General features: G+C 38.7%; 1 protein-coding gene across 7 annotated transcripts in view; it reads right to left on the reverse strand.

Moving 5' to 3' along the window:
* Window positions 1-18,334, reverse strand: part of ELAVL4 (ELAV like RNA binding protein 4) — a 150,685-nt gene that overhangs the window by 63,577 nt on the left and 68,774 nt on the right. For all 7 annotated transcript variants that reach the window (XM_040360517.1, XM_040360519.1, XM_040360522.1 and 4 more), the window contains exon 2: window positions 8,203-8,443. In XM_040360517.1, coding sequence (XP_040216451.1) covers window positions 8,203-8,443 — 241 coding nt within the window. The remainder of the gene's footprint in view (window positions 1-8,202; window positions 8,444-18,334) is intronic.

Genomic DNA, 18,334 nt, shown 5'->3' on the forward strand with positions numbered 1-18,334 from the left:
GTGGAAGCAAGTGTGACTACGCGATTTAAGAATTGATGTTTGTTTCTGCAGTGGATTATTTCAGGTTTACCATCATCTTAATTACTGGTATAAATTTTGGACTACACAAGCACTTTTTGTGAAACTAGGATTAAATAGATATACTTATTTTGCACATGCATATTTTGAACATCTATGAATTTTGGATTGATAACTCACTGTTTGGACTGTATTATGGACTTCATTGAATATTGATTATATATTTTGTTCACTTTAACACTTTACTTGAGTTAGCGCCACATTTATATTTTAAATTTATTTTTACTTACGAACACCTTCAGCTATTACTGTTAGCAAACTAAAAATATTGCAAAAACAAAACTTTTTGTTTTTTAAAGTTGTACTGCCCATAGCAGTCACACTCCATCCTAACTCTGAAGTAAGAATAGCAAATGTTTGCTTTTTTTTTTTTTTTCTTCAAGTATTATCCTAGAGGTTGAAAAAGACTTTCATTATTAGGGCCTGCAATTATGGGCTTTTGGCTTGTGTTGATGGCTTAAGTTTGAGATCTTTTTAAAATGCTTCCGATATCATTCAGAATTTGTTGACAAGTCCATTTGACTGGTAGGATCTCCTTCTGACTTCTGTTTGTGGGGACACTCCTTTAATGTTGGCTGCCACTCCTTGAGGTTTGGGTTATTTTTGGTTTGCGCATTCGTTTTTCAAAATCACATTGTAAGTAAAAATAAAAGTAATTCTGTAGTGAAAAACATGGAGGTTGCCAATACAAAACTCTACGTCTGAAAATGCTACCTGACGGTGATGGTTCTATTGATATTATATATGCAGATAACAAAGTCTGATGTGTAGGCACAATTAAAAATAAAAGATGCAGTACATCTTTGCAGTATATGAAGTTTTCCAATGTTGCAAGTCAGAAAAACACTGTTCATGTGGATCTGCCAGAAATCCAGTTTTTGACTTCCTGCGCACTCTGCCTCTGCTCATTGTTATCAGGCCTCCCAGTTCTGCCCTTGAACTATGTTGTCAGCTCAAACGGGAGTCAGGAGCACACTGGATTTCTGTAAGATCAACTGGTATTTTCCTGTAAATGCAGGGTTTTTAAAGAGGCTAAGCATGGGGAAATGTGCATATACTGTGAAGCCCCATACACACTATCAGTTTTCCTGCTGGTTTTCTCTTCAGGTTTACCAAAACAATGTAGTGCAAGGGCCTGCCTGATTGCATACAAATTGAAACTCCTGAGGTTTGACCTTGTATTAGATGGTTTTGGTAAACCTGAAGAGAAAACCAGCAGGAAAACTGATAGTGTGTATGGGGCTTCACTATGTACTACCTGTGTTTTTCTTTATTTTGCTCTGACATGCAATGTAAGCCTAGGTTTACACTAGTGCTATTGAATAATCATGCATTTTTCAATACATTTTTGTAGCAAGTTTTTACATGTGTTTTTAATGCGTTTTTATGCTTAATGAGTTTTATGTAGGGGGAAGAGGCTGGATTTCATACACAAACTAGGCTTAAAATGCACTAGAAATGCATGTACATTAATTTTACATGCAGTTCACATGTGCTTTCCTTGCGCTCCTATTGAAGTCTATGGGGCAAAAGAAGTGCCTTGTCAGAGAACGCACTGCACTGGACTGCATTAATGCCAACAGACGCCATAGAGTATAATGTGATTTCCATTATTGTGCACACCAGCGAGACAGCAAAGCAGGACAAAACCCAGAGTAAATTGGAGCTAAAGCCTAAATTCAATTAAATTAAAAGGAAAAAAAAAATCATCAGGGATGGTGCTTTCATTGAATGAGAACTGTCCCTTGTGCTAATAGCTGCTGTCCTCATTGACATTTTTTTTCTCTACCCGGACCCCCACCCACAGCAGAACAGCAGTAATCTGTTAGTGCTGCTGATGTAAATTTGAGCCATTGGACCTGTCGTAGGAAATCATGCTGACTATGCCCATCCTTTCCACTTCCTGCCTCCTACATCCATAAAAACTGTAGTATAGCTTCCAACAATAAACAATGCTCTACAAATAGAGAAGGACCAGAGAAGGATTCATTCATCCACCCATCCTCCATTCATAGAGCGTTTTTCATTTCTGGACACTATAGTACAGCATCTATTGTTGGAGGAAGGAGGTGGAAAGGGCAGGAATAGTTTCTTGATGAGTGCCTACGACAGGTTGAGAGGCTTATAGTAACTCAATAGCACTAGAAGATTACCACTGTGGGGGTATGGAGAATGGCAAAGACAGAATATTTAAATTAAGAGGGCAGCCATCAGCACAAGGGGCACTTCTCAATCAATGTAAGTACCGTCCCTTGTGTTGATTTGAAAAAAATAAAAATAAACAAGCTTTAAAGTTTGCGGGTCTGCAAAACAGCCTTGCAACTATTTTCAGAAGATTGACATAATGGCCCTTATATATTCCCAAGGCAGGTTACTTTAAAATGTATTTGCTGTAAAAAAAAAGTATTGATAGTCTGTCTGAAATGACCTCCCATGTCAAAAAATTGGCAGGCATGCTGCTAGTTATGCATTCTTTAATGCTGCTGATGCCATCTGCATCACATCTATTGACATTGCCAGTGCCAGCTGTCATCATGCCAATATTCTTAACTTTTCAGCATACCAGCTTGGCTTTATTCCCACTACAGAGGGGACCTATCACACAGCACTATGTGCTGATGTGGTCCCATATGGGTTTCTTCATAGGTCCTTTAGCTCATTTGGCTTCCTGTACAGAAGACAATGCGCTCACCCCGAAAAATCACAAAGCACTCTATTCACAATGCGGCATCCCATCTATTATTATCTCCATGGCCTCATTTAATCATCTAGTTTCTGCTGAACAGGTAAGAAAGTTTATCATTTTACATCTTGGCCTCTGTACAACTGTGATGGATCAAGAGGGACCCATTTTACTGTTAATTTAAAAAGCCAGAATTAATTAAGTTGCGAAAATGAAAATGTTATAATAAGCTCAGTTTATGGCTACATTGTTCTGTTCGTGTTCCTTGTTTCCATTTCACTGCCTTAACAAAGCAATGTAAGATATGAATCATAGCCTTTGCCTTCAGACTTGTCTCAGTTTTGGATTCGTATTCTCTTAAAAGACAGAGCGCTTATCACTGTATTGTTATTATAAACATAACTTATACGGCAAGGCGGCTGTTGATGGGCTCAGTTCGCAGCAGGTGAAATCCATTTGTGTGCCTTTTGACAGACATATTGCTAAATAAATAATTTATGGTCCATCCATATACGAGGCTCACGCGCGCGGAGTTTGTTTTGAAGTGTTACAGATAGCGTATAACTGGGCTATATTTTTCAGAATGTGATTGCAGTTCAAGGACTGTAGGCTTATTGCAAGGTTTGTTTTTCATTGGCTTTGTTCAACCAAATATATACCCCCCCCCTGAAATTACTACGTAAGTAGGATTTTAGTCAATGCACTCATATCTGTGTCTGTTCTGAACCAGGGGGGTACCAATAGGTATGGCAGATTATGTGACTTCTATGGAGCCCAGGGGTAGACTGGCTAAGCTAGGGTGGCCACTTTTTCTTCAAGCCCAACCCGTTGTATACACTATTGGGTTGTAACAGACCTGGAGCACCTTTGGGTACTCCAAAGACAATAGTAATGTGGCTCACAAAGTGCCCCCTCACCCTTCTGTCAAGCCCTGTTATGAGCCACATTCCTGTCTGAACAATGTGCCTGGGTTTCAGGTGGACTAAAACTGGGACACATGATTCAAAACCCAGACTGTCCGGGTGAATCCCAGACAGGTTGCAACCCTCGGCTAAGCAGTGATTTATACAGCAAACTATTTTGTGAATACATACGGATATAGGAAATATATAATGTATGGCAACAACCCCTATAAGATTTTCCATTTTGTAACAAGAGGGCTTGTTTTTGAAAAGGAATTCAAAGAGAAAGGGTTCTGTAAAGTGCATGTCCAGCCTAGTTTTTTTTCTGACTATGGATCTGGTAGGGAAGAATTAAAACTCCTGTTGGGATTTTACTGCTCTCTGGGGCTTTGTTAACCCCTAGGTGCCGACAGTACACAAATATGCAACCTCTCTGTGGGTGGGCCTTGGCACCAAGCCGCCGCATAGTTTCATACCGTTTAGCAGACAGAGCTGTGCGGAGAGTTTGTGATCAGAGCCTTTCTATCACTGCGGTCACATGATCATAAACCCTGCCCTCGCCTCCCGCCATCTGAAATCCCTTAAAGAGACATGAGGTGTCGGTGCCAAGGGGTTAAGGGGACTGACCTCACTTCCTGTCCTGCTGCTAACAGTTTTACTTGGCAGGAAGTGGGGAGAATTCTGCAACAGAAACACAAGCAGAAATACAAATCTGTCAGGGGCTTTAGACTTTCATACTCTACTAAAGAAAAGCATTTTTTCTGTGCTGCCTTCGGAAAGTTCATCTCATCGCCTGTCTGCCTGTCTGGTGTGATATTTGCAGGAGTGCGGATCACCAGCCAGCCGTGTCAGGAAAAGCAAACAGTCTTTTATCTTAAAAAAAAAATGCAAAACGAAGTGGCTTTCTTCAACATAAGCAAAACAAAACAGTCCATCAACTTCTAGTATAAATCACATTTATGGCTCACCGCCAGCAAAGCTATGTCCCATATAAGGGTTAAAGTCCCCTGCCTGCACAGAGCCCAAAGGAAGGTAACTACAACTCATCAGTGTTTCAATAGCCCAAATAGTACACACTATCTCCCATAAGTATGTCTTGCTCCACACCAAACCTCTTGGACACCTGCTGACTGCTTCCTGCCCTTTTCAGCCCTTTCTCACAGGTGGGTTAACCACAGTACCCGTAGTCAAGGTTGGAGGCTCTTTGCCACCCAAAATCTATCCAAGCCTCCAAATTCCAGGACCCATAACAGGACTTAACAATCCTGGGAAAGCTATGAATCAGTTTTTCCACTTTAGGGAGTGGACTGGGGAGTCATACTTACCAATTAAACCTGCCTATATACTGGCCGTTCTTATTATCAGTTACAAACTAGATTTTAACCCTTTGTCCCTGCAAAGGGTTAAAGATTTAGAAGATGGGTTCCTGCATTTTATATTAATAAAAAGGATCTCAGTGTCCCCAGTCTGCCTGGTGACAGACAGTTTAAAATTGATCTTAGTATTTTGTAGCCTGTCCAAAGGCCCAAAGAAATATTTAAAGGTAAGATTTTTGAAAAAATTATTTTAGGTATGCTATGTGAATGGGAACACGTAACAAATGTATAGTGGGGGTTTTCTTAAATTTGACTGCAAAACGGGGAAAAACAATTGAAGTCATCCTGTAGCTTGATGAAGCAGGGCTTCTGTAAACATTACACATACTACCTCCATTTACATTGTTATCTAATAATATGCTTGGACACTCCAGCCTTCTCTAATCTAGAGCAGAGTAGAGCATGCTGACATTAACTCACATACAGGCTTGTTAGTCCATTAAGCCCTTGGGTTGCAAGTTATTAATCAAAATGAGCCTTATACATCTAATGGGCTCGGCAACAGATCAACTCTGTGCATCTCTTATATTCACTTTGTAGCATATACAGTATATTCTCCTAATATGCATTAAAAAGATGGTTCCAGCCAGCACAGAGCATTCCTGATCATTATGAGTTATCAGATTAAAACTGTCTGCAATGCAAATTGTGTTTTTTACTTGAAGTGCAACAGTTTTTCCTAAATTTTCCTAAAAGCTTTGCTGCCTTACCATTGTATAGCTTAAATTCCAGAAGCTGATCTGGTTGTAAGAAGGTAATAGGGACCTTCTTACAACCAGATCAGCTTCTGGAATTTGGAAATGTAATTTAATGACAAACTGCAGTTTTAAATGTCTGTTTTTTTGGAATGCCTAAATACATTTTATTTTTATGATTATCCAAACGTTTGTATTGATAGATTTCTCATTCCTTTAAGTCTACCATATAAAGATAATCATCCCATTCTTTTGGTGCTATCAAAAAAAATGTCAAAACCATAAATAAAATAAAAATAAAATTTTTTGTAGTCTTTGTTGACATGAAAGTAGGGGCAATTATTTTTTATCACTCTAATAAAAATGCAAGAAATATCTTATTTTCCTGATTTCACAAAAAGGGGGATGTGGCTAGCTATAGGGACACATAGAAAATAACAATACAAATAGTCAAGGGAGCTACACCAAAATAGTGTGAAAAAGCTGAAGAGGAATATTCAATCATAATTCCTTGATTCAGCAGCAAAACATCATCACCTCATTAGTAATTAGGTGTGTCTCTCTAAATCAAATAGCAGCATATATAGAACATGGATAAGAATCCAAAGTGTATCTTCAAAGAGAAACAACTGGTGACAGAAAAAAAATATTTATTGGAACAAAAAATCTAATTCAACGATTTGATAAAATTACATAAATTCGATAAAATTACAACCCTAGTTTTTTCAATAACGGGTTTTTTCTATCTCCAGTTGTTTCTCTTTGTATATACACTTTGGATTCGTATCCATGTTCTATATAGGGACACATAGTTATTATGTCTTTGCAAAAAAATGTTTTTTATTGTGACCATTTTAATTGGCTGACACAGTGATTACAAAATGTATCGTGACTTGAATTGGCTGCCCTTAACTAGCCACAGGAGCCAAATGGGCCCAACCCCCCCCCCCCCCAATACGCAATAGCTGTAAGCATATTTTTATGACTTGCATGCTATTTGAGCTATAATGTGTTAAAGTAGACCTCAAAGGGGGGGGGGGGGGGGGGGGTTATTGTTTTTAGTATGCCATCTGTGATGGCACAGTTTTTTGTATGTTCCTGGTCATGTTGACCAACAGTTCACCTTGGCAATGTGTCAAGGTATGTTTTGTTTCTTTTTGTATTTTATATGCAAAAACCTTTAATAAACAGAAATTTTCAAAAAAAAAGTAGACCTCAAAGCTAAAACATTGACGTGTGTTTTTGAATACAGTGGAGAAGGGAAAGAATTTCTGCCATATTGCATTGGTGTCTGTGTCACTGTTGGAAAGATATTCCTCCATTTCCACAGACAGCAATAGAGGAACTATTATTAGTAGAGCGGGGAAGGGTTGGGATTTTTTGGTACAGTATTTGTTGCTGTCTATGTCTCCATTTGTGAGTTTTACCCTCATTTTCCTCTTTTACTGAGACAGAAAGAGGCGAGAAATCTCTCCAACAGACATACATGGGAGAAAATAATCTTACCCATTCTATCCAAACAAAAAAAGTTGACCTTCTACTATATAAACCTTGGGAATGTAGGAGATAACTTCTTCAGTAAGATTGCCATGTGAACCAGGTATCACTGTACTTATGGAGGTGTAGGAGATGTAAACCCCACTGCATTAAAAGAAGGAGCAAAGGAAAGCTGAGGTTTACTTTGTACTTGAGAGGCAAACTTTTTTTTTAAATTAAATTATTTTTATTTTGAATAGAGTATGGAAGGGTAAGTGCCATGGTACACAAGTGGTCCTGCTGCTGGTGACAACTTTCCATTTACAGAATCGATTTACAGGGCAGAAAAATACCCACCTGTTTAATGCATTGCATCCTTGCCGGTGGATGAGCAAGGCGTTACACCATTGATGTTGAGTGACAATCTGTAGTGTTACTGTTCACCGTGGCGCAATGCCTTGTTCATTCTACCATTCTACCAGTAAGAGAGCAACACATGTAAACAGGTGATTATCTTCTCTATGTTTCTTAGAGAACTTGTTTTAGATGACAATTTGCCTGCCACAAAAGTTCCAATATGCCTTTAGAACTTCTGTCAAGTTTTTATTCCTGTCTATGTTCCCACTGCAAAGATTCAGCCTCTCTAGCTGCACTGGTGGCCATGGTCACTGAAACAAAAAAGTTAGGGGAAATTTGAAATGTTACCGTTTTTACCAACAGGAGATGAGAAGAAATCTTCCAATAGGGACACCTATCCAAGAAGGGATTTAATCTCACTCTGGAGAGATTTTTTCTCACTTCCTGTTGTGTCTCTAAAACAGGGAGTGGAGGAAAATTTTCAAAATAGGAGACAAGCAGCAAAAAATAAACTGCCAGGGGTTTAGCCCTTCCCCTAAACTAATATATAAAAAAGGCTATCAATATGCTTAGATGGCACTTTAACTGTGACTGCAGACATCTTTCAGACAGTTATTAGCAAATGGCATATATACCTGTGATTTTGTCCCGCACCAATTTGCAGGATTCTATTTCCCCGATGCTCCCAAACAGACTTCTAAACTCTTCCTGTGTCATGTTTTGTGGCAAGTAGTTGACTATGAGGTTAGTTTTGCTGTCATCTGTAGCTGCCCCGGTCTGCATAGGCGAAGGACAGTTCCTACTGTTACTGGATGGTCCATTGCTCGTATTGGAAGTTGGGCCATTCGACACCTGAGGTTCCATGGTGCTAATTATCTGCAATGCAAACACAGAATTACAGTTAGCTATTTATATAGTCCAATGTAACAGAATAGGAAGCACACAGGCAAACAATCTTAAAGTAACTTTCAGGTCTCAAGGAACTGCATGATAATAATTACTATATCTCTAGCTCAGTCATGCTACATTAGCCTGAATAATAAACAGAGAAATTAGAATATATAAAGCAATGAATTTTGTATATTTAGGGGAAGATTTACTAAGATTTACCAAAACTGGTTCACACAGAATCTGGTGCAGCTGTACATAGTAACCAATCAGCTTCTAACTTCAGCTTGCTCGGTTAAACTTTTATAGTAAGACCTAGAACCTGATTGGTTAATATACAATACAGTTTTGGTAAATCTCTCTCATATTGTATTTGGCACCCAAGGCTGCTCTAATTATAAATTATACTTTAGTTTCACTAGTAAAAAATAAACAGTGGAGCTATGTCTACATAGAGTGAAGTGATACTTTACATTGGTGGTCAGTGAAATGGTCCCCTTCATTAGTTGTTAATGGAGATATATCTGCGCACATTGGTATAAGTTAAGCGGTCCCTTACATTGATAGTCAGTGGAAGTATACCCGCAGACATTGATGGTCAGGGAAGGGATCACTTACATTAATGGTCAGTGAAATGCTCCCTTACATTGGTGGTCAGTAGAGAAGGGTTCCATATAATTGGTGATTATGGGAGAAGGTCCCCCTTACATTGGTGGTTAGTGGAAATATACATGCATACATTGATGGTCAGTGAAATTCTCCCTTACATTTGTGGTCAGTAGAGGAGGGCTCCACATAATTGGTGATTGTGGGAAAAGGGCTCCCTTACATTGGTGGTCAGTGGAGATATACATGCATAAATTGATGGTCAGTGAAGTACTCCCTTGCATTGATGGTCAGTGGAGAAGGGTTTCAGATAATTGGGGATCAGAGCAGAAGGCTAAAAGGATTATCAGAGTCAGTGGTTATGGAAAGTAAAAAATTGCTCACGGACCCCCCCCCCCCCTCACCCCCAGCAAATTCTGTAAGAACCCTAGGGATCCACGAGACCCTGGTTAAAAAAGGCTTGTCTAGCTTACAAAACATAGAAAAATTGTTGTTTCGACAAGATAATTAAAAAATAAAAGGAAAAGAAGTAATTTTAAAGGTAGTTCCTCTCATAACATCTATTGAAAAAAACATTTCACATAGAAGAGAGACGTGAGCTGTTATTGGACCACATTACATACACCATGCTTCTGAGTTTATCTTCTATTTAATGCATTTACCCCAAAATGCACTTTACCTTCTATATAAGTTTATATTATATACTATATATTTATATAGGCCAGTTAAAAAGAAACCAGTGTCATATGTTCCTGCCAGGATTGGTGTATCTACTGTCTAGTATTATATTAAAGCCTGGTTACGTGTTTTTGTCTGTTTTTTTCAAAGGGGGTCTCTCAGCACTTTACTTATTTCTATACATACATTGACATAAATATAAATTTGACAGGTAAAACAGCTTTTATATATGTAATTTATCTGTGGAGTTCAGTCTTAACTGTATTTATTAATTACCCAAACACGTTGCTATAGTATATTACATAAAACAAACAAAGCAAAGTAAAGCAAAGCAAAATGTATTAGATAAAGCTTCTCCTGAGTCATCTTTTGCCCTATTGTCTGAGTCATTGTGCCTTCATTGTCTGCTTGTAATGCTGTAAGTAATAACAAGTAATAGAAAAACTAATTATATAAATGAAAAGCTATAAATACTATGATCACTAAAGGACAAATGAAAGATAACAAGATAAACTAGGCATTCTTCACAAAGAGCTTCCAGGCAACAAGTAAAATTGCTCAGTGAACTACTAATACTAGCTACATGGTAACTTTACAATTTTTTTTTTTATAATCATTATTTGATTCCATGCAGCCAGACTGAACTGTGCTGCCGCAGATCCTCTTATTTAGTGACAGACGAATCTGCCCAGGTTAGATTTGTCAAGTGTAAAAAACAAAAATATCTTGCGAGCTACCAGAACCAAACGCAAAAATAAATTGAAATTATGTTTTATATATATATAAATATATACACATATCTATATATATATGTATGTATATAGATATCTATATCAATAGCTATATATCTATGATATATAGCTATTACATATATTAATAAGCTACTGACACTGTTCACACTGCCATAATGTGCTACATAATCAGATAAATCAAAAAGTGTTGCGCTAAATAGTATTCCAATACACCTATACTTTATAGGTGAATATATAAATAAAATATCCTTAGTGTCTACACAGAATATTCAAAATACATGTGACATGTATGCAAAGGTGCTTGATTGCTAATAAACAAACTAAACAATAAATAATCCATCATAGTGTCCCATGTGAACATTGCATGCTCAATAGTGCAGGTCCATTAAAAAATAGTCTTTAAGGTGTTCCACAATAAAAATGGGTTGTGTGCTCCAAACTTTGTAACATGCAACACAAGAATCCAATCCAATCCATTTATATATATGTAAAACATGTATGTTACATGGGATTGAAATAATTTTTGGTGTACTTTTGATTATTTATTGTTTATTTTGTTTATTAGCAATCAAGCACCTTTGCATACATTGCATGTATTTTGAATATCCTGTGTAAACACTAAGGCCCCGTACACACGACCGACTAAGCACTGACGCCAGTGCGAAACGCGTTGGCCATACTGATTTTTGTGGGCTTGCAGTGACTGTATGCACAGTTGAAAATAAAGACATCTCTTTTAAAGAAAATTTTGGAGTGCGGCTGTCCAGCTTTTGTTCTTTTATTTTTACACGACCGAGTTTCTCGGCAGAATTCAGCCAGAAACTCGATCGGAGCTGGATTCTGCCGAGAAACTCGGTCGTCTGTACACTTTTGGCCCGAGGAAGCCGACGAGGATCTCGGCGAGGAAATAGAGAACATGTTCTCTATTTCCTCGTTGTTCAATGGGAAATTTCGGCTCGCCGAGATCCTTGGCGGCTTCACAAGGAACTCGACGAGCAAAACAATGTGTTTTGCCTGTCGAGTTCCTCAGACGTGTGTACGGGGTCTAAGGATATTTTATTTATATTTTCACCTATACAGTATATGTGTATTGGAATTTCGATTTGTCAAGGGTTTGGTGAATCTTGCTCATAATTCAGTGAATCCGAACTTCAAGTTTCAAGACAAATCCTATTCAAGTCTGGGTAGTGAATTCTGCAATTTTGAAATTTTTTAGGGCTAATAGACAAGGTACTGTAAAACAAAAGTCATAGAAAGCTAAGTACTATCATTGGGGGCATGTATCAATGCAAATACATAAATAAATAAATAAATAAATAAATAAATAAATAAATAATAGAATTAAAGATTCTACAGCAGGCTTTGAGGATAACACTGAAAATGCACAAACACAAAGTAATATAATTAGGGATGCCTTGAAATATTAAAAACAGTATAATCTTCACGGATGGTGTCAGCGACAGCATATGCTGGCAGCACATATCTGCCTGTGGATTTTTTTTTTCTTTTATGATTAGCTTGGCTTACATACAGCAGCGGCATCCTAATCTTTTTCATTTAAGTTCGAGAACATTTTTTATTTCATGTAATTTTAGCAGCAAACTTTTTCGTCAAACAGTAAGATGTCTGCTTTGACTGGCTAATAGAAAGAGTCCAGTTAGCTGTGGCTGTTCTTACTGATGGCCTACAAGCTTTCATTAATAATTAAGAGAGATGATATAGCAGTGTAAAATTGGTTGTTACTCAGAAAAAGAGAGTACTGATATAAGTTTTTTTATCAAGGAAGTATGATACTGTAGATGACTCAACTGTGCACAATTGGCCAGCAGCTGGAGAAAAGAGGCTGGGGCTTTACTGCAAGAATTAAGATACTGCAGATGATATAATAATGTAAAATTGGCCAGCAGTAGGTTAGTTATAATCAGGGATAATAGGCCTAACTGGTATATGGCTAACTTTTATCTTATCTATGGGGGTAGGGGGTTGCATTGAATGTGAGTGATATAATATGAGGTGTTTTAGATGCACACTGTTCTTGCATGATGCAAACAAAATGTCAGATGGCCAGTAACAAATGAATACTCTGCTTTAAAGTGGTAGTAAATGTTACTTTTTTATTTTCGCCTACAGGTAAGCTTATAATAAAGCTTACCTGCAGGTTAAATGAATATCGCCTAAATATGCATCGTTTAGGAGATATTCTAGTGAGAAGCAGCCAGTGATACGCGTGCCGTTCTTTCAGAGCTCGGTCCTGACTCCCACATGTGCAGATGTTAAGTTTACTACCGCTTTAAAGCCTAATTTCAGCACAAAGTTTTTTTTGTACTTACAACAAAGTAGATAAAATCATTTGTTTCATAATTTAAATAACGCAGCGGCTCGGAGCCTGCGTCCCATTGGACGAAACATGTCAGGCGGGCCATAGATGACACAAGCACGCTCCGAGACGTTGCGTTATTTGAATTATAAAATTATACAAGCTTCTACAAAGGTAACAGGTTAACATTCTCAATGGATTACTGCACAGATCTGGAAGAAATGCACAAAGCACACCAAGATTCTGATAAGAATACAAATCTATTTAGACATTATTTACTTATGCCAGAGCCCAAGCTTAAAAATAAAAGGCCCTATAAAAAAATAAAAACACACCAAAAATATAATTCTCAAAATACTACCCCTAAAATAAAAGCCTTGCACAATACAAAATAAGTTTAACCTAAAATAAAGGCCCTGTCAGCATAAAATAAAAGCATTTTTTTTAAGGGAAGCTTTGTAAAAAAAAGTTAGCTATGGATGGCCTGTAAAGAAGACTTGGGCTGCCGCTTTTATGTTGTAAGCACCAGTCTTCTCACACTACCCCAGTGCTGCTGTGGCATTGCAGACCATATGAATAGCTACTGCCAATGCTAGAAAGCAGCAGAGGTGGGCAGAAACTGCATTGCTAGAGGGCAACATTGTACACCGTATGGCCAAATGGTTGTAGAAATCCAAAAGCAGGGAAATTAATATGGAGTGCCCACCCCCCCTCTGTGGCTATATCTGCCCATACTTTTCTGGAAAGCTTTCCAGAAGATTTTGGAGTGTGGCTATGAAAAACTGTGCCCAGTTAGCCAAAACAGCATTTGTGAGGTTAGGTATTGAGGTTGCATGAGAAGATCAGTCTAAAGCCTCGTACACACGATCGTATTTTCTGCAGACAAAGCGTAGGACTTTTGTCCGAAGGGCATTGGCCATGAACTTGTCTTGCATACAAACGGCAAAGAGTTGTCGACCAATAAACACAAAACTATGTGGTTTTTCGGCTCTTTAGCGACACCCTTTGGGCAACTTCTGCTAATGTCGTGTTATGGCTAGCATTGCTTCTGAGCATGCGTGTTTGTACTTTGGAGTTTTGTCCGAAGGACATGTGTACACACGGATGGATAATCCGACAATACACATTTGTTGCCGGACAATTCTAAAGCATGCTATCCCACATGTTGGTGGAAAATCTGACAACAATTGTCCGATGGAGCGTACAAATGGTCGGATTTTCCGAAAACAGCCTGCCATCACACAATTCCTGTTGGATAATCCGATTGTGTGTATGAGGCTTTACAATCACCATTCCATTTAATTTCAAACATGTTCAATAGGTTGATGTTAGGGCTCTGTGCAAACAAGTTCAGGGGCACAGTAATGTTGAAAAAGAAAAGGGCCTTCACCCAACGTCACAAGGTTGGAAGGTTGGATGTAAGATCTTTATTCAACCAATAAACATTTAATAGATGGTGCATATATGACCTTTAGGCTTGGTTCACACTGCTGCAAACAGATTTTCGGTGCAATTTGTCACGCTGTAACAGACTGAAAAGTGCAAATTGTCTCTTACCAAACTTTTACTTAACACGCAGTAACATGAGATTAGCAAAAGCAGCCCCTAGGGTTGTGCCAGTGGAATCGAACTTCCCCTGATGTTGTATGTGTTGTACGTCACCGCATTTAAGAACGAGGAGATTTGGTCTTGACAGTGTGTACTCAAAGAAAGCTTGTCAAGTTTCTCCACAAGCCTAACAAGGAACTCGTCGAGGAAAACTATGTTTCATTTACGACGAGTTCCTCGGTCGTGTGTACGAGGCCTAAAGGTTTGACCTAATTTTATATGGTTTTGGTAAATATAAAGACAAAAATCTGCAGAAAATCTAATAGTGTGTATGGGGTTTAAAGGATATTGAGTAAGAAGATAGTATAATGTAAGGCCAGCCTTAAGCCTCATACACACGATCAGACTTCAAACAAACTTTCCCGTGGATGTAGGTTCACAGGGCGTTGGCCGTGAACTTGGTATGCATACACACGGCAGGACTTTTTTTGCCAATTTTCACCAAATCACATGTTTCTTTCTGCTCTTTTCTGCTCTTTACCGCCAACCTTTGGTCAACTTCTGCTATTGTTGGTTGATTTTAACATTGGTTCTGAGCATGTGTGTTTGTATTTTGGACTAAAGTCCGATGGACTTCTGTACACACGATAGGATTTTGCACCTTAGACTTTTGTTGCCGAAAAGTTTGTCCATTTGCCGAGCGAACATTTGTCCGATGAAAACCGAAAAAGTTTGTCCGATAGAGAGTATACATGGTCGGATTGTGTGTATGGGGCTTAAGTCTGAAAATCATGTTTGACTTTCTAATAAGAAAGCCCAGCATTGCCTGCATGTTTTTGGCTGCTTGGCTGACCTAATTAAGATGTTGCCACTTCTACTAGGAGAGGGGGGTCTGCTAGACAGGTCCATTTTTATCACAGCAGCTGAAAGATGTACTGTACCTGCTAGCTGCACATAGAAAAAAAAATATTAATATGTAATATTTTATCTGTATCTGCAAAAATAAAGATAATATTGATTGTTCATTTTAATTTTGGTACCGAATATAAATAATATGTATTTAAATACAAAGCTTTCTTTTAAATGTCAAACATACATGTAACTTTTCACAGTACATTCAATTGTTAAAGTACATTCTGTGTTCTACACGCATTACTCGTCAGCACAATAATCTGCCTGTAAGGTACAGATTGTAATATAAGCAATGGAACTGACTTTCTGGGACTGAAATGCAAATACAGCATTAATACTACATGTTCCTAGATCTATTTTTTTTTCTGTTTTGCTGCCCTTGACAATTTGTGATAAAAATAAACAGCTATCATGGAAAAAAAAAAGCAGACCATGCAGTTGAAAAAACCTTTTAAGCTGTTTAGTAGCTTTTTTGCAATTCAGTCAGATAAACAGTAATAAGGTAATATTATGTAAGTAGCAGTATGGGGTTGATTAAATGGTGGAAGATGGAGCGCAGATAATGACCTCTCTGTGCATCCTCATTGGGAGCTGTGCTTCAGCGACATTTCCTTCATTTATGTGATAATGTGTCATGTTTACTTTAGCTGAATGTAAATGTGCAGACACGTATCCAGATAAAGGAAATATATAAAGTGTAACATACACATACAGTAAGTCCAAATCTGAAATGATATGTTTGCACGTCCATTTCAAGAAGAGATCCTCAAACTTTACAAGCAAAGAGACATTTCACTGTCCTTCGGACCTTAGGGGGGCCAGATTGTGGTCAGCGAAAATAAAAAAATACCTAAATTCCCTCACGTCAATAGAAGTCAACAATGTCCCAGGCTCAGGGATCTCATGGAGTAAAAAATCCCCCAGTGAAAAGAATAGTGTCCTCATTATTGGTATTAGTGTCAGTAATAGTGCCCCATTGATGGCATCAGAAGGAGGAATAGTGTCAGTGGGAGTAATAGTGTCCCATCGATGGTGTCAGTGGAAGGAATTGTGCCCTGTCAATGGTATTAATGGAAGTAATAGTGCTCTATCACTTGTGCTTTTAGTGCCCCAACGGCCTGTTAAATGCAACTATAGAGCTGCAGTTTTGGAACCACCAATTTAAAGTTAGTGTAAACCCCAACTAAATGGAAATCAGTTTGCTTAAGCACAATGCATCATAAACAATTGCCATTTTTATTTTTTTATAATTTGTTGCATACATGGGTTATATACTACAGGTCAACATACTTTGCACATCAACATTGCCCTTTGGATTTCTTTGCTCTGTTTACTAAAATAATCCTTAAACTTGGCTGGAAGGACTAGAAAAATCTCAGCTGCTGAAAATAGTATGTTTTCCAGGAAACAAATCAGAAAAAATATTTGTAAGCTTGATCAAAGGAAAATGGTTCAGGAGCTCGTAGCAATCCCAGTGAATTCACTTTACTGAAGTCAGACCATTAGGGCCCTTTCACACGGGGCGGATCAGTAATGATCCGCCTCCGTGTGTCCGTAAGCTTAGCGGGGATCGCTCCATATATCCCCGCTGAGCCGGCGGCTGACAGGGCGGTCCCCGCATACTGTCTTTTCTCCGCTCTCCCCTATGGGGGGATCGGATGACCATGTGTCCATGTTCATCCGATCCGCAGACAGAAGAAAAAATAGGACATTCTTTCGTCTGCAAATTCTGATTTTTGCGGAGGCGGGTGATTACGGGTGTCAGCGGATGTTTATCCGCTGACACCCGCAATCACATAGGGACCAATGTATGTCCCTTTTTCATCCGCTAATGGATGGATGAAAAAGCAGACATACGGTCCGCACGTCTGAAAGGGGCCTAACAAAATACATTTTGATTGGTAGCTAGAATGCACTGCTCTGTTAATGGAAATTACAGTCCTAGACTAGAATCTAATGTCCTATCATCCAATTTGAGCATCACTGCTACAGTTTGGCTATGTAGACATTTACTAAAGCAGTGGTCATCAACCCTGTCCTTAGGGCCCACTAACAGGCCAGGTTTGCAAGATAACTGAGATGCATCACAGGTGATATAATTTTCTGCTTAGTGATTGCAGTATTCTAATCTGCATCTCCCCAAGGTAATACATAAAACCTGGCCTGTTAGTGGGCCCTGAGGACGGGTTGATGACCACTGTCCTAGAGGACAAGTCTACATTCACAGCAAAAGTGGTAGTATTATACACAGGGATTTTTAATTTTTTCCTCTTCCCTTTCACAAAAAGAGCACTAAAACTACTATATGACTGTATGTGCACTGCATGTACAGTATATATCGGCAAGTCAGGTTCAAGAGAACCTTGTGGAGGATTCTGGGTGCACAACACTGTGATTGATGGTGGACATATTTCTTTTCACCTAAAATTAGCCCAGCTGTTGAACTACTGGCTAGCAATATACCACCCCACCCCCCCCCCCATCCTAATTTTGGTGTGTGGGAAGGTCTTTGGTCACTGCATACAGCAATGGTAATTAAAAATCCTCTTTTGTACAGGAATATTTTGTTAGAATTTTTTTCATTCTCTACATGCAAACGGGTACTTCAATCTTAGCCTATTCCAACTCCACAAGTCTGCAAACAATTGCACCATCTGGTTGCAGTGGGGTTGATTTACTAAAACTGAAGAGTGCAGAATCCAATGCAGCTCTGCATTGACACCAAATAACTTCAATTTTTTTTTGTTTTGTCAAAGCTTAATTAATCAAGCTGATTGGCTACAATGCACAGCTGCCCCAGATTAGGCACTCTCAGGTTTTAGTAAATCAACCACACAAGGTCAGCCACTAGTTATATTTTATTAACTTTTCATGCATAAAGCCCCATACACACAGGTCGAATATTGGGGGACAACGACCGGTTAAGAAAAAAACAGCCGACATTTGGCCCAAGTGAATGTCGACCTGGAAAGCCAGCAGCCGACTGACTCCCGAGTTGCGCTCTCAGCCAACACTAGAGAGCACTGATCAGAGTGTTCTGCCAGGGGGGCTGTCCCCCTATCAGAA

The sequence above is a fragment of the Rana temporaria genome, chromosome 7 (assembly GCF_905171775.1).
Source record: "Rana temporaria chromosome 7, aRanTem1.1, whole genome shotgun sequence".
Taxonomy (NCBI): domain Eukaryota; kingdom Metazoa; phylum Chordata; class Amphibia; order Anura; family Ranidae; genus Rana; species Rana temporaria.